At 37.2% G+C, this 17,824-nt stretch overlaps 1 protein-coding gene across 2 annotated transcripts; it reads left to right on the top strand.

Annotated features, from left to right (window-relative positions):
- The first annotated feature begins 51 nt into the window (after positions 1-51).
- IFNGR1 (interferon gamma receptor 1) lies at positions 52-17,824 on the top strand. 2 transcript variants are annotated; one of them, XM_036222017.1, is made up of 7 exons: positions 52-269; positions 8,274-8,374; positions 9,008-9,171; positions 10,688-10,857; positions 12,789-12,978; positions 15,211-15,338; positions 16,837-17,824. In XM_036222017.1, exons 2-7 carry the CDS (start codon positions 8,289-8,291, stop codon positions 17,404-17,406), a joined length of 1,308 nt encoding a protein of 435 aa, XP_036077910.1. In that variant the 5' UTR covers positions 52-269; positions 8,274-8,288; the 3' UTR covers positions 17,407-17,824. The 2 variants fall into 2 exon arrangements, with proteins under 2 accessions (XP_036077910.1, XP_016021340.2); XM_016165854.2 differs by having other exon boundaries at positions 79-269; positions 8,274-8,388; positions 16,837-17,823.

Genomic DNA, 17,824 nt, shown 5'->3' with positions numbered 1-17,824 from the left:
TTCTGGCCCCGCCTCCTGGGCGTGGTCCGCGCCGCCGGCTTTTGGTCCGGGCTTCACTGCCCACGCCTCACCTCCGCTTAAGGTCTGAGTTGGCGGAAGTGACGCGAGGCCCAAGCCCGAGGGCCGCGCTCGTCGGGTCCCTCGCTGCCGCTCAGGGTCGCACCCCGAAAATATGCAGAGCAGAATGGCTCGCCTTCTCCTTCTCGTTTTCATCACGCAGGCCGCGAGCAGGGCGGAGACGAGCGCCGCGGATCCGGAGCTGTCCTCGGGTACTGTCGCTTGCGGCAGGGTCGCGGCCGGGTGGGAACCGGGGGTGAGGGGGGGCGGGGGTTGGGGTTGGGGAGGAAACCGCCTCGGCTAGGAAGCCCCGCCCGGCGCGGCCGCACCCGCATTCGCCCGGGATGTCCCGCTTCTCGGACGCCCCGGGGCAGCAAGCACTGTGCGGTTGGCCCCCGGGAAGGCGACTCCGGGTCTCTGCGGTTTGCATCCTTCACGTTTCCTTTCCTTCTCCTCTTTTGTTGCTGCCAAAACAACAAAACAAGCCTCTCGGTTCTCCAGTTCTTTTAATGTTTAATTTTTTTAAATAAGCCAGTTTCCTCAGCATTTGTACACTGTGGCCACAGCTCAAGATTTAAATACTAAACTCTTGGGGACGAAGGGCAAATCCTTAGGATGGAAGAGAAGTCATTCTTTCGCCATCTGTGAATTAAGTGGCAGTAATTGGCCATTTTACATATATCTGGAAGCGGTGCTCATGCACTTGCGAGCCTGTGTGTCAGGTGGTAGGTCTCTTTACGTAGCTTCTGGTATTTCTGACTGCTGATTGAAATTTCCCAGAAAATAGATGCCGAGATTACGCTTTTCTAAAGTTTGGTGTAATGATGATTCGGAGCTCCAATAAAATCAGTAAATCTCTTCTGCAAGAGGGATAAACCTAAATTATCAGAAACCCCTTCAATCTTCAGTATCTCCTCAGTATCCACAGCTAGCAACCGCCTGGAAGGGATCAGGGAGGCCCAACTTCCATCACCCTTGACAAACAGTCTGAAGCTCTATATTATGCCTTCCTCCATGAGCTTCTGTTAGGTGTGTTCCCTTCCTATCCAGCTCTCAGGCTTGTTCTTTAAAAGTCAAGCAAACACTCATTTCCTGGGACAGACATTGTACCAGGTGTTGGATATAGAAAAATTGGAGTTACTCGGTTTCTGCTTTCAAGGATCATAATTATATAGCTAACAGTTATTAAGTGCTGGGCACTGTCGTAAGTTCTGATCACATCTCATTTTCACAACGACCCTATAAACTAGGTGCTATTGGTATCTCCATTAATGGATGAAGAAGTGAGGCATATGGAAGTCTGCCCAATTTGTAGAGAAGTCTCAAATTGGGTACTCAGTGGGCAGCCTGGGAGTTGGGCTCCAGAGTCCCAAGTTCTTAACAACTCTGCAAACTGCCATTCCCTAGGACAAGTTAGTCATCCACAAGGGCAGTTGTAGTACATTGTGATAAGAGCTTGAATTTACTGCACAGGCTACTTACTGGAAAGCAAGATAGGGGTGCCTGGCTCTGACCGGGGGAGTCAGAAAGATGAGAAGGTGACCCCATAGTTGGAACTGGAGATGCAGAGAGACTTGTGTGTGCATAGGAAGAGAGGTGTGAAACAGCATGTTGAATGAGTGGAATATTAAGCATTTTACTGTAGAATGTGTGTGTGAGGATGCAGGGGCAGCTCGGAAGGGTAGAGAGGTAGGAACCAATTAATGAAGTGCCTTGTTACGGTCATGTATAACAGCAAAGGATAGAAACATAGCTTTGGCTGACTTAGGCAAAAAGAGGAATTGATTAGTCAGCTCAGAGAGTCTAAGCAGGAGTTCAATAGAAAGGTAGAGATGCCAGCTGGGCCTCAGGAAGCTCAACTAGGAAGTCAAACTGCCAAGACTCTCTATTTTTTAATACTAACTCTGAGCACTGACAGCTTTCTCTAGTTGGGAGGAATCGTGGATGTTGACAGCTTTGATTTTGACATCTTGCAGCTTCTTCTGTCTTAATCCCAGAGAAAAGCTCTGATTTGTCCATGTTGGGTCAGGTGCCAGGTCACATGGGAAGGACATTGTTGCAGGGGATGGCGGTAGGAGAGTTCCTAGAAGAGAAATAAGGTACCTGAAAGTACAGGTGCTGTGTCAACAAAATAATATGCTCACTGTACCTTGCTCAAGTCAGTGGGCAGCCACTGGATTATTTTAAGAGGAGAAATGATTTTATGTAGGGTCAGAATTGCTATTTAGAAAGACCATTCATCTTATAAAATAATATGGGGGTAGAATCAACTAGGGAGGTTAATCAGGTCGCTGTTTAAGTCTGGGAGGAGTTGATGAGGTAACTTGATGTGGAAGAGAGGAAGAGGATGACTCAGGTTCCTCATTCAGGCAGGACATTAAACCAAATGTCAGGCTCTTCCTTTTGAGTACAGGGCCCTCCTAAGCATGGCGCCTCTTGTGACTGCACAATTTGCTGCTCATCCTTGAAGCAAGTTCCACATTTCATTTCTATGTAAAAGACTACCTAAAGAATTGAAGTGAAAAGTAACCCATTTAAAGAGCTATCTTCTAAATTTGGCAGCACACAGCAATAGTGCAGTTGTTGTGTGAACTAGATGAGTAATTATCGGTTCCATTTTAATTAGACAGACAATCAGAATAATAGTTGAACCAGAATTAAATGAATTCTTGACAAGAAGGAATCAGTTTACTTGTCATTTTCTTAGTAAGAGAATGTCTTTATTTTGGCTTATCATAATACATAGTAACCCTAATATGAGGTATTCATTTTAGTCTTGTCCATTCTAAAGAAATGATTTACTTAAATACATTGTTCATATTTTGCAGTGACCATCATTTAATTGTGACGGTATAATAAATCAGGCAAAATTACTTGAAGCAGGCGCTTATGAAGTCATCAGAAAACAATTATCACCAATTCCTATTTACATATGGAGGTTGTTTTTCCCATATTTTATTAAACAATCCCAAAAATGACACTTAAGCAGCTTTTCGTAATTAAAACCAACAAAACTTTACATATTGTCAAGTCTTTAGATAACTTTTCTAAGCCTTTGTTATCACCAGTAAAAATATGTATAATAATATTACATCCCTCATAGGACGGATGTGGTGCTTAACTGAGATAATGTGTAAAAAAGTTGAGCACATTCCTTGTCCTGTAGTAAACGTGTAATGTATGCTAGTGATTGACATTCAATTATGTGCATCATTATTTTAACAAATGTTTTATAATATTAAATTATTTTAATTATAGATGAGAAATTTGTGTTGCCTTAAAAAAACTCATCTATATGAGAAATTTAAATAGACTTAGCACCTAACCTATTCTTTCATCTTTTTCCTTCCACAGACTGAAAAGGCCTTTTTTTATTTTTTCAGTTCCTAAAGTATTTCTCAACTTAGAATGACTCAGTCCAAAGGGGTGTTAGTCTTGAGAAATGATTACTGGTCCAGTTAGAATTTATTGGCATGCCATGCAAACCCAGCTAGATGAAATTGGATAAACAGGAGCAAGAATAAAATCCTGCATTTTATGTTAGGAAATTGGTTGAGCAGGTATTTATGGGATAAGCCCTAAGTTGGTGGTGGTTCGAGTGAAAGATCTGGGGGATTTTGTTAATTATAAGTTCAGTATAAGCCACTATTCCATATGCCCATCTCTTAAAATAAGAGAAGAAAGAAAATATTTCATTCACATCCGTTGCATCGCTTCTGGGCTCCACATTTTAAGAGAGTGAGTGATAAACCAGAATAGGTCCCAAAGACAGACAGGGATGAGAGAAGCCTGCAGGGACACTTGGGGTTTTGACCCAGTTGAGGAACTATTATTTGGAAGGTAAAATAGACTTGAAGCATTTTAGATGTCCTCACTCAAACCCTTAGTTTTGGAACTATCTTTTTCTGCAGGTGTAAGAACATAGTATGGGGATATAACATATAATGTGATGACTATAATATTGCTAGATGGTATATTCACATGATGCTAAGAAGGTAGATCCCAGAAGTTCTCAGTACAAGGAAAAAGAAAATTTGTTTTCTCTTTTTTTTCTTATATCTATATGAGATGATGAATAGTAACTACACTTATTTTGGTTATTTTGCAGTGTATATAAGTCAAGTGATTATGCTATACACCTTAAACTTATACCATGCTGTAAATTATATGCCAATTAAATGAAATAAAATTTAGAAAAGAAAATAAAGAAGTAGAAAATAGACTGTTCTTCCACAAAACAATGGATATGTGATTCCTGAATTTCAGAACCCTGAAATATAGGAAAGTTTCAATGAAAAAACTTTTATGAACACTTGAAACATCATGTGTAAGAATTCTCTTAAATCTATAGGACACTACTACTTGCTAAGAGAAAAAGTTGAAAAGCAGTAAGAAAAATAGCCATTTTGTCTACACTATGAAACTATTCAAGAGGTAGAGATCGCGACCATAAATATATTCTGAAAAAAAAAATGCAAAAGTCTAATATGATATTTTTCACTTTATCCATCTGGATTTCTCATGACATTTCGCAGTTTGCAGTATAAGAAGAAACGTTTGTGAATATATCCATGGCCTTGCATCTTTAACATGAAGAGGGTGTTAGATCTCTTTTAAGAGTTGTTCATTCAGGAAAGGGTCTGGATGCTTTAACTTGGAGCATTTGTTTTGGGGCTATGTCAGGTGACTCGAAATCCACAAAAACAACTTAATTTCTAGCCCTTTATAGTTCTTTTTTGCTCCTCAGTTAGCCCTTCTCATGGAGAGATTGATAGGCAGATTGTCCAATGTCGTCTACAGAGTACGATGAGCTCTTTTCTGCCATAAGTGGACACATAGTCCAGACGGTCTTTTTGTGCTGTTGTGTTACAATCAGCGAAGACCTCCTGTGGCTGTCACTCTTTCAGTAGAGGCACAGGTGCTTTTGGCAGTGACAAGATGGAGCACAGGTCGTAGCCCTTACTTCTTTCAGCATCCACGCAGAGGAAATCTGAAAATGTCGGTAGTCGTTGGTGTGCCCCTTCACTCTCCCCTCTCCAGGAATTATTGCGGAGCTGTTCTTGCTGCTGTGTTTTGATCTTTTGTGACATCCTCATTGCTCTATCAAGTATACTGCTTCAGTACTTGCTGATCTTCGTGGGTATTTTCTGTCCCCTCCTTTGCTCTTTTTCTTATATTCTGTGTCTTCCAGTTTATCACCAGGAAACAGTTGGCTGTAACCAGAAACACTTTTTTTTCCTGCATTATAATGGAATGTTATGAAAAACTGATTTTTTTTCTCCTGTGTTTAGTTTTGTCAAATCCTCAGCTGTTCTGAGGAGTTCTGGGAAGCAGATCTTAAAATAGCTAAAGTTTTCTCTAGGTAGTATACAAATATAATGCACCAAATAACTCTGAACTCATTTCCAAAGACAACATGAGTTACAGAAAACTATCTGGGCATTTTAAAGAGATGGGGAGATCTGTAAGATTATTTTATTTTGTGAGGTACTCTAGTAGGATCTTTCTTTAAACTCCATACATAATACTCTCTTACTGTTTATACATCTGTTTTCATTTATATAAGGTAAATTTATTATGAATGTAAGTTTGCTGTAAGCCCTAGTTATTTTAATCTGAATATATAACAATTTAAACTTAGGTTACAAAATTCTGACATTTAATGAGAAACTACTCACGTCTGTTATGTCATTTTGGCAAGATGACAAAGGCAGTTCTAATAACCACATGGTTTCTCGTCTGGTAACATGAAAACCACAAGTTATATCCTTTGGTGTAAATATTTAAAAGTTTCTCCTTTAATCTTGTAGTAATTTCTGTCTGTAATAATCCATCAAAACCTCTTTCTCCTGACACCTGTCTGTCTTGATTACTTTGAAAGCTACTATTTAAGTCCTTGTCTTAGTTTAACCATGTCAAGCTTTTACTTAAATTATGGGAAATATGCTTTAATTCACATTAAAAATTAATCTAATGTTGTGCATATCTTCTATTGTTTGTGGTTTTATAATACATGATTCAGTCCTCTCAAATATAAATGCACTTTGATATTCCAGTATTTAGATTGACTTCTATATGCCATTTCCTCAAATACAGGAATTTCAGATTGAGTATATACAGTTAAAATGTCTATTCTATTGGGAATCATTTTTTAAAATGAAGGGAAGCACTTGTCATTATTGGAAATTGGAGGAAGGCGGATTCTTGTCATGTAGTGGCAGAAAGCATGGCTGCACCAAGAAATGTATCTGGTGACCTGCATGACCTAGCTAAGGAAGTTTCCACTCAAAGTGTTGAAGGTGTTCTGTGGTTTTTCTTCTTGCTTCTAGTAAATGCAAGACTAGAGAGAGTAACCAAGGGAATGATTGTTAAAAAGAAACCAGGACCTGCTGGTTTGAAAATTCTCAGCCTCTGGAAAAGCAAAAGATGCTAAAATTAAGAAGAGGCTTCTGAAGGAAGTTCAGTTTCATTATATGAGTTTTCCATATATCAACTACCACTTTTATCTGGTTGTAAAGTTCCGTTTATATGTGTGATCATTATTTGATATTAAGGTTGAATCGAACTGGGGAGGGGTGCCTTTTATTTCCACCTCAGCCGTAAATTTCAAGCTATTTGAGACTACGTTGTTTCAGATAGTCCAAGTACAAACCTACCATAGAAAAAGGAGCCCTATTAAGCAAGCCTCAGTCTACCTCGCTGTACCCTGTGTAGTAGGTGTTTCCTTTAACAGTAAGCAAATATCTTATATGTGTGAAATTAACACCTCACTTAACAGATGAGGAAATCTGGAGGAAATATTTAATAGTATAGCCAAGAAAGAACCCAGATTTTTAAATATCCGACCCAGGTAATATTTTTCTTTTACTTTATTTTAAATTTTTTTTTTTAAATAGTTTTTCAAATCATTTATTTATTTATTTATTTTTAGGCGAGGCAACCGTTGGTTGACCTCACAGATTGCAAGGACCTTGTCAGTTTACAATCCCTTATTTTTTTATTTTTATGCCTACAGCACCTGGTCTTCCTAGGTGGTCCAAGTACTAACCAGACCCGACCCTGCTTAGCTTCCGAGCAAGATCAGACAGGATAGGGCTTGTTTAGGGTAGCATGGCCATAGACAGGATATTTTTCTTATAAGAGCAGTCTACTGAGTGATCATCATTATCATCTAGGGTGCTTTAAAAATATACTTTGGACTCTCTCAGAATTTTTGAGGAGGATGGTAAGTTATGTTTGGAAGCCGCTGAACTGTGGCCACATTGCCATTCATTTATTTATTTTAATTTTGTAAGTAAATCATATTAAATGGAGTTTTCCATTTTCGGTTTTATTATTATCTCTACCTTCATGTTCATTCATAAAGAAGGGAAGGAAGGGGGGAGGAGAGAGGGAGAAGGAAAGAAGAAGGGAGGAGATGGGCGCGTGTGTTTAATTTTCCAAGGGGTGATGGACAACGACTTTTACACTGAACAGAAGGCGGGGGGTATGGCCACTTTTAATAACTAGATTACGGTTTTGATAATGTCTGATGACAAGGTGTTAAAGTGACTTCTGCCCGTTCCCTCATGTGGCTCACATCAACAAACGTTTTTCTGAAATGATTTAAAAGAGCAAAGGCAAGAAGAAATATTAGGTATGTTTTGTAAAAAGTCCCGCATATGCCAGCAAAGCGTTGATATAACTGGTCAGTGGTTCCTTCAGTCAATCGTTTGGCATCTATTCCTGTGCAATAGAAGAGGTTTTAAAAGATGTATAGTTCTGCGGGGTGTAGGGTTGAGAGACTGGCTAGTATTTTAGAGTAAAATTGGCCACCCCTTTTTTAGCCAGTTCTTCCCTAGACATTGAATACAATTGGTGTTATCAAATATGGAAAATCCTAGCGATTAAATGAATTAAGGATTATTGTAACATACAGTGCATTTATTTTAGAAATTCCTAAAACATTATAAGAATTTATTGCCTCATACTTGTGTTTCCTTTCTATCACAGTGTTGTTGCACTAATTTAAAATGAATCAGAACTCCTCTACACATTTTCCAATAAAATTAATTTTTAGAAATCTCCCAATTGAAATAATTTTATTATCTAGTCTAGTGAATTTTTGTTTTCCTTCGAAATATATGTTTGGTTAACATGGCTTCTTATAATAAGATTTTCTAGTGTTAATGTTAATTTCTTACGGTCATCCATTATACTTTTGGAATCTCTTACAGTGCCTCGACCAACCAATGTTAGTGTTAAGGCCTACAACTTTAATACTGAACTACGCTGGGACTACTCGTCAATGCTGCAGACGCCTGTTTTTATTGTCCAGGTAAAGATCTACGGGTGAGTATTACTCTCTTATACTTTTTATTCTGTTTTTGTTTAGGTCTTTGCACATTCCATAACGCTCGTTGTTGCCGTCTGTCACCCTTCCTTCGCATGTGGCAAAACTTCCTGAACTGCTTATAGATGCTTAGACACACACTAAGGATGCAAATTAGTTCTTTTCAGAATATTTCCTGCCACTTAGTTTTTTCCTGCCAGAATTGAAGTAGACAAGTATCACTAACTTCCGAGATGTTAAGGCACAACTAATAAAGCTTAGAGTTCTGTATTAAGTAAGTAATCGTGTCTTCCTGTAGTGTATATGTAATGTGTTGGATTCTGTAATTAAGTAATGATCATGTTAATGCAATCTGAAGTTGCTTAAAGAGCAGATGTGGAATGTGGTTTGTACAGGTCTTATCATTTGAATTGAACCTCTTTATTATAAAGGAATTTGTAGTACTTCTCACCAAAGAGTAAGGGTTCCCTACTTAACCTAGCTTCTCCATCCTGTTCTTATTTGGCTCTTTCTACCAGCTCCATACTGTGAATCAAAAGCAAAGCATAGACAGAGATGGTTGAAGTTTATATATTAATAAAAGTTACCTTTATGTTTCTTTATTCCTCCTCATTTTAGGGAGACAACGTGGACTGATGTCTGCAATACCTCTGATCATTACTGTAATATCTTTTACATGATTAATAATCCATCACATCCTTTATGGGCCAGAGTTAAAGCTAGGATTGGACAAAAAGAATCAGCCTATGTGGAGTCCAAAGAATTTATTTTGTGCAAACAAGGTTAGTAGAATATATACATGTCTAAATTTGAAACTCAAAAATACTTACACGTCTTTTGCATATATTTGCTTTTATTAACAGTTCCTAAAAATTATTACAATATCCAAGAAACATTTGCAGGAATTTAGGGAGTTCATGTCTTCCTTGTCTCCCAAGCCCCACAAAGTAGGACTCAGAGGTGCCCGTCGCTCGTCCCCTACTGAACCATTACTCTTTTACTCCACACAAATACGGATCAGTGCTGCCCAGCTAGACTCTGCAGCACCCTTCTCCCTGTCTTCTCTGTTCTTCCTTTCTGAGTTACATTCAGTAAGGACTTTGGCAGCTGCTCTCATTCTTCCTCTCTGCCCTAAATCTTCAAGACCTGTGGGAATTTTAATACTAACTTCCTACATTAAAACAATTCTAGAATTCCGTAATCTCTTCAGCCCCAGTGATTTTCAGCTTTGTGTACTTCCGGCATCCCATTCCCATGTATACTTGATCTTTGTTATTACTTCAAGCTGTAGGATCTTCAGTGCCGATCCCTCTTTTCTGACTAACATCCTACCTTGTAGCTCTCAAACCCTCATTCCTGGGAAAAAGAATCCTTTAGTTACTTGACTCCTCCCTAGACTTCTAATGCTTCTGTGCTTTGTCTTCCAGCTTCATTTCCTTCCTTATTCAGCTTCATGCTTCATTAATTCAACCACTGCCTTGTTCTCCTCCTGCTTTTCAGGTTGAGCCTACTTGGTCCCTTCCATAGCCCTTTCTCTACTTGCCTTTGAAATAGTTTTATTCCCTAGAGTTTACGCCTTTGTCATCTGATACTTATACCATCTGTATGTCAGACTTTTCCCACATAGATTTGTCAAAGGCATACTATATACTAGAAAGTATGTTAGCCCCTGGGGACACATTGGTGAGTAAAAGCAGACCTTCCTGGCACTTGGTAGATGTGCAGTAAATATGTGAAGAGTAGATAAATGGTTCATCAGCAAAGTGCCAAACATCAGACACATAATAAATATTTGTTGACTGAATGAATATCTAGTTCTGATTTTCACAATGAAAAATGAATATATTTAGCAAGCTTTTATGTAGCCTTCATGCCAGACATCCAAAGGTGTTGGAGATACAAAAAGTTTCGGTGAGGATTCAAAGATAAATGCCTTTCCTGAAATGGTTTTCTTAGAAAACCATTTTTAAAAAATCTACAGAACAAAGATAAAAGAAAAAAATAATGAGGTTTTTTACATGACGAACTATTTTTTTTTAGCACTAGAAATGAATTTATACTGTTAAAAAGGAGTTTAGATAAGAATACTTCTTTCCTGAGGAGATTTATTAAACATCTCTTTATTAAGGACACAAAATGTCTTCTAGATCTTTTTGAAATGGTTTAAATGTGGTTCTGCTTTAGAACAAAAACAAAAATAGTAGGTTGATTTATTCCAGTAATTTTATATAGTGTACTCTAAAATTCCAGGGCTAGTACTGATTTACTTCTTTTTTGTCTTCTTCACCGCCAACTTAGGGGAAGTTGGACCACCTAAACTGGATATCAGACGGAAAGAAGACCATATCATTATTGATATACATCATCCTTTAGTTATTGTAAATGGAGAAGACCTGGGAGCCATGTATGATGAAAGTACTTGTCATGCATTCACGTACGATGTGTATGTGAGAATAAATGGAAATGAGGTATGTGTTTCTATATCATCTTTTTCAAAATGGAAATTTTTCTATCACTAGTGCAAGTTGTTTGTGTTTATAGTATAAAAAAGTAGAATGCTTCTGACTATTCAGGCAAGACTTGTGGGTCCTAGGTTTTGGTAAGAAAAAAGAAATATGTGAATGCTTTTGAAGGGAATTGGTGTTGGAGTTGATCACATAACACTGGCCAAGTGAACACATTTAAATTTCTTCTTTACCTTGTTTAACAGCACAGCCCTAATCTAGGATTTTAACCTGTAATGTTTTCATTTTTCCACTGGTAAGATAAGGATAATTTTAATCTTTTCTTCCTCATTGGTAGTAATGATAAACAATATGAAGCTCTAATTGGAGTCATTGTTTTTGAAAGAAAAAGCTTAACAGCACTACTATGGAGATATAATTAAATTCTGACACTGGTATGCAGACCACACTCTGATTGGAATTGTTCTGTTCCATCCGTTCTCCGCAGTGCTGCCATTCCTTCATTTAACTACTTGTCGAGCATGTGCTCTGTGCCTTTTGGCACCAGGAGAAAGCAGTGGACAGTACAGACAAATCTCTAGTGATATTTGCTATAGAGAAGAGCAAAGCAGGGCAGAGGTACAGGCAGCAGGGCAAGAGGCAGTAGTGATTTTCAGTATGGTGGTCAGAGCAGGCCTCATGGGGAAGATTTTACTGGAGCCAGGGCTAGAGGAGGTGAGCTCTGTGGGTAATGAAGGAGAGTGTTTCAGGGAAAGACCCTAGCAAAAGGACACCAGACAGGTAAAGGGAGCGGTAAGGCTGCACAAAGTGTGGAAGTAGCTGAGGTCACAGAGATCATTGGGGGCCACGTGTCTTCGGGCATTGGGGGAACTTGGCTTTTATTCCAAGTGAGATGTTGTACATCTGGAAAGATTTAAACAGAAGAGTGACATCTGATTTAGGTTTTAAAACATCACGTTGGTTGCTAGTAGAGTTGTTCTAAAGTGCAAATCTAACCACAGTACTTCACTGCTTAAAACCCTGTAACAAATCCCCATCAGCTGCAAAATAATATCTAAATTCTCTTTCATGGCATGGCCTACAAGACCTTCATGGTTTGGCCTTTGCATCCTTCCCAGCTACCTGTCTGCCCATTCCTTCCAACCTTATTTTCATTCATTCTTTGGTGAACTGCTTGCAGTTCCCTGCAAGTAACGAATGTCCTCCTCCTACTCCACCTTTTTCTTCTGGCAAATTTCTGCTCATTCTTCAGTATTCAATTGGTGTATCATCTCCCCTTTGATATCTTCTCTGACACTGTAGACTATTTCATCATCTACTGTCTGGTGATTCCTAGTTCCATATAGGAGTGCTTTTGCCATACTCATTACTCCCTTACATTTCTTTCATATCTCTCTTCTATAACTTGTGGTCAGTTATTTGAGGTCAGGCACCACTGTCCTGCCTTTGTGGTCTTCAGGCCCTAACACAGGTGGTCCACGAACTTGGCTGGTTGAACAAATGATGAACTCCTAGAGACTGCTTCAATCCCTTCTATGTGTTACTGCCAAGAGATTCTACATAATACCCTTATTATTCTTCATAAAAGATGCTTTTATCTCTCATCAGCTAAGTTTCTAGCACTATAGAAATAGGACTAATGACATTTGTTAACTTAACAACTAACAGTGAACATTCCTGCTCTTTGAGTTTTTAAATTTGTAACTTCTATAAAGAACATTTTAATGGATACATAGCATCATGCTGTGTCAAAGTAACAAACCGACTTGTTATTTGATATTAATACTATTTTTAGACTTGTTCAACATTTATCATATATGTGTTTTCTCCGGGTGTTTGACTGATATAAGCATGGTGATTTGGGGGAGGGGGACAGATTAAAAGGAGCTACGCATTTTCATTGTTTGTTTGTTTGTTCATTTTTTTCCATGCAGACCACAACTAGAATGTACATACAGAAGGAAGATGATTGCAATGAGACTCAGTGCCACCTAAGTATTCCAGTGTCCTCACTGAATTCTAGGTACTGTATTGCAGCTGAAGGAGTCTCAGATATGTGGGCCGTGACAACCAAAAAATCCGAAGAACTTTGTATCACCATTTCCGACCATAAGAGCAAAATAAGTAAGTTCATGCTATTTTCCCCTAAATATAAGAAGTGATAACTAACATAGGTTAATGTGAAAAGAGGCAGTTTGCAATTTTAGTAACTCTCTGCTCTTTTAAAAATAAGTCCACTTCTCAGGCTAAAAAATATAAAACAACCAATTTGGGAAGCCATGACACAGGAAAGAAAGAAGTATAATAAACGCGTAAGTATAAAATTATGTGCATAAACGTCTGCATTTCAGGATTATGCACAACAATCTAAGTCAATTTATTACTTTAATAAAGCAAGATGTTATATATTCATTAAGATGTTCTTTATGGGGACAGTAAAAACCAAATAGCAGGAGCGTTGGTTAAAATTGTGTAATGTAAACTGGATAAGCCCTAGAAATTAATATTCAAAAATAAATATAGGTTCATTTAAATAGTGGATTATGGGTCACATAACATTTTAAAATAATTTTTGTTTCATCTTTTCATTGTGTGTGGGAGATACATATATAATAGAACTTTAGAACTGGCATTCTCAAGTGTCAGGTATGGTAACAAAAATTTGGGCCTTTGACGTTTTCAAATTTAAATGTTCATTATAGGTAATTTAAAAAATATAAAAAGCCAGAAGAAAACAAAATTATCTGTAGTTCTACCATCTAAACAAATTCTTGGTTACTCACAGTTCGGTGGGTTCTTTTCCTATCCTGTTTTTCTCTTTTTCTAAAGGCCATGACCATATCATATAGTATATATAATTTTCTATACTGCATGTATTATAAATATTTAAGCATATAGTATAAATATTTTCCATATTATTTCACATAATTTATTAATATTATTTTTAATGTATGTAGAATATTTCATCATGTAGATTATATTATATTTAATGTTTCCCAATTTTTGGACTTTTAGATTATTTATAGCTTTTCTCTATGATAAATCATGCATTGATGACTATCTTTGTTTTATATATTTTTTCAATTGTTAGGATGTTTTTAGAATATATTTCCTAGGTTAAAAATGTACAAAAATGTTATGATACAAATATCTTTTTGAAGAATGGAAATTAGGCTGAAGAATCAAGCCAAATACTTAAAATCGAATACTAATAACTTTTAGGCCATTATACTAGAGTTTCAAATAGATGACTTAAAATAATGGAGTGCATTTTATTCCCATTTTCTTTATGCTATTTGAAAAATAAAATCTTACTTACAAAATTCAAAAATAATGCAAATACCCCAAATTTAATTTTAAAGAACATCCTGAATTATAAATTGGACGAATGTTGTGGCCACATGGTGGCAGACAGTGGCTCCTAGCAGCCTTCCCCATCTGCCTGATAAGCGCTCCTAACCCAGTGCTGGCCTACTTCAGTTATGTAGTTATTTTTATCTTTTTCTGTTATAATTTGTTTTCACATCCTGTAATAGGTGTGATACAAGCATTCATTTAGTAGTAACTTCCAGAATTACTATTCCAAAGAAGTAACTGGAATGGAGATTAAAGGTAATGAAATGGCATGAAGGAAGCCAAACACTACCATACCATGTAGAGCACTATTGATTTGGAAGAGAGAACTGTGAAAAAGAACACTGAAGATGGTGCTGTGAAAATAAACACAGCGTTAGAGAAAAATGCACAACAGCGACTATAGATGTCATGTGCTCCGAAACAAATCTTCTCTATTTTATATTCTTTCTATCTGATTTGGGACTTTATTTCTGTGCGACTTCTCCTATATATGTGTGTGCATATGTGTACATTTGTATATCTTTATAAGTATTCGCATTCTTGAAATATAAAATGTAACTAAATTCTGAGGAGTGAGACTAACTCATTTTAAGACTTCTGAACATTACTAGAATTTATTTCTAATGAGCTATATTTTTTAAATTCTTCTTTTCCCTCTTTAAATGAAAGAAAAAGCAGAACTCTCAAAACACCTTTTATTTGGGGCCATAAGGCAATTGTTGTGAAAAAGCTATTTTAAACATATTTTGTCATGAAAGTGTAGTTGCAGAAAGTTTAGAATTGTGGAATTGCAAAGAGTCATGTTGCTCTCTGGGACAGGGACCTAATTTTTTGCTCATCTCTCCTGACTTCCGTGTCAGTGTTCCTTAACACCATTTCCTTATTAATTACCCGATGTGTAAATCTATTAAAGAATAGCTCTAAGACTTTATAACTAATCGATGGATATAGCAGTCTTTCATCTCAATTCCAATTTGTGATTTTTTTCTCTTTTTTTAGATTCATTTTGGATTCCAGTTGTCGCTGCTCTCCTAGTCTTTGTAGTAGTTATCCTGCTAGCTGTATGTTTTCACATTAAGAAGATAAATCCATGTAAGAAAGGAAGCATCATGTTACCCAAGTCCTTGGTAATGTATTTAAATATTTTTCTTTAATTATGTATACTAAAATGTTAATTTGAACCTCTTCGATAGTTCCTGAAAAATCTTTTTAAAAGTAGAATGATACTCAGCAGTAGGTCAGCTACCATAAATCACTCGATCTACCACATATCCAAAACCATGTGTTTTTCACTACGCACCAGGTACTTTTTGATGCCTGTGGCAAAAATTAGACAAGTCTGTTAAAGAACTTAAAGTCTAGTGGGATAAAAGGATAAGTATTCAGTGGGTGTACGGGTTTACAGTGTGATAGGTTCAAAAATAGAGGTTTATATACATGTGAGTGAAGACTTTGTTGACTTTTTGGGGGTGGGGGTTAATTGTAGCTTTTCCAGAGGCAGTGATGCCTGAGCAGTCTTGAGGAACAAATAGGAGTTTATTCAGGTACTAAGAGACAGTACGTGCTAAGGCCCAGCATCAAGAAAGCCTGGCTTTTGAAAAACTGCAAATATAAAAACACTTCATTATGATTGGAGTGTAGTAGGAAAGATGACCAAAAGTGAGACTAAACTAGAAGTTTGACATTTTAATGTCTACATTTAAAAGTCTTTGTATGGTGAAAAGAATAGTTAAAGGGTAATAGAACGGTAACTTTTTGAATCAAATACGGCAGGAATAATGTCTGATAGGCAGAGGGCACATTTAAATTCATTATGAATCTGCTACATTTCAGTCAAGTAGATAAGAACTATCAACAAAGGACAATTCATGTATGAATTATAATACTCATCCTTAGTAGTAATTAAGCAAAAAGCAAGTTTGTAGTATACCATTTTACACCCACTAGAGAAGGAAAAAGAAACCTGAATATCCGGGAGTACCGATAGTAGTAGAACTGGTATAGACTGGTAAAAAGTCTTACAGCCCTGGTGGGAAGGTAAGCATGCAATGGATATGCAGTGTCATAGTTCCTTAAACATGCCACACCGTCAGACTTAGTAATTCTACCCTTCGGAATTTATTCTAATTTCATAAATAAAAAGATCTGTAAGATTGTTTATTTCAACATATTCTTTAAATAGTAAAACTAGAAACACTTTAACATCTACTGTTAGAGAAATTATTTAATCATCAGTGTAAGAAATTATATGAGCCCATGAAAATGATAATGAAAATGATAATTATGAAGGCATATGGTAAAAATATAAGGAGCTGTACTCCCATTGTAAGTGTAACGTGCATACGTGTGAAAGGCAGTTCACAAAAAGCGATGTATATTAGTGAGATAGTAACTATTTAAAAATCCTTGTTTTTAATCTTAACATAGTATACTTTCATTTGAAAGAAAGAAAAGGCAACCACCAGATTTTATTATGCTATTATCCTAAATATGCCATTTAGTGGTAAATTTCAATGTCCATTACCCTTAGACTGTGTGTTTTTTGTTTGTTTGTTTTTGGGAGGGAGGGTAGGCACTTAAGTTTAGTAATTTATTATTTTTAATCATTGGTTTATCTTCCCTTAGCTATCTGTGGTGAAAAATGCCTCTTCTGAGACAAAATCTGAATCGAAATATATATCGCCTGTCACCTACGAACCCATCGTCCCTGAACATGAGAAGGTGGAAGAGCAGTTGTCTCCAGCAGTAATTTCAAGCTCACATACCGAGGACGATCTAGCAAAAGCAGAGCACAGAGAAGATTTTTCTAGTGAAACGGACGTGGTGACCATCGAAGAGAATACCCTTGACACGGCCCCTGGTAGCCCTCTGACCCCAGTGAAGAGAGATGATTCTGTCCATTCAAGTAGCAACCAGTCTGAACCCTGCAGCGTTGCTTTAAACTCTTATCACTCCAGAAGTGGTTCTGATAGTGGCGTTGTAGAATCGGACACTTTCTTATCTGACTCAGAATTTCCTCCAAATAATAAAACTGAAATAAAGACAGGAGGACAGGAGTCCACAATGCTCAGAAACACTACCACCTCCTTTGGTTACGATAAACCACACGTGTTGGTGGATCTGCTTGTAGACGAAGGTGGTAAAGAGTCCTTGATTGGTTATAGAGTCACAGCAGATTCCAAAGAGATTTCATGAGATCGGCCAACATGGACCAACGTGGAAGGATCTCCTTGTCCTGAACAGTTTTTCTGCTTTGATTTCATGAAAAGATCATGATTTCAGATAGTGTACCTTTATGGATAGTAATCAGATGAAGGACCTTGATTTAGATAAAAGTGTAAAGAGCCAGCTTGGCACTGTCACGTGTGGTCTGGAAACCTCAAAGACTCTTTTGAAAAATGAACTTGTCACATCTGAACCTTTCCATATAATAGTGAACACTCTCTATTAACCCTACTTCCAATGATAATACATGACACCCAGGGTCTTTTCTAACCATATCAAGCGATATAAAGGATTTGTTTTCTTATCTGTGCTTTTATATGTTTTTTGTTTTTTGGATTTTTTTTTTTTTGATAAATTTAGAGTATTTTTAAGTGCTTACTTTCAGAAG

Source organism: Rousettus aegyptiacus, unplaced genomic scaffold, assembly GCF_014176215.1.
Source record: "Rousettus aegyptiacus isolate mRouAeg1 unplaced genomic scaffold, mRouAeg1.p scaffold_m13_p_1, whole genome shotgun sequence".
In the NCBI taxonomy this organism is placed as follows: domain Eukaryota; kingdom Metazoa; phylum Chordata; class Mammalia; order Chiroptera; family Pteropodidae; genus Rousettus; species Rousettus aegyptiacus.
This window is presented reverse-complemented; position numbering and strand designations above follow the sequence as displayed.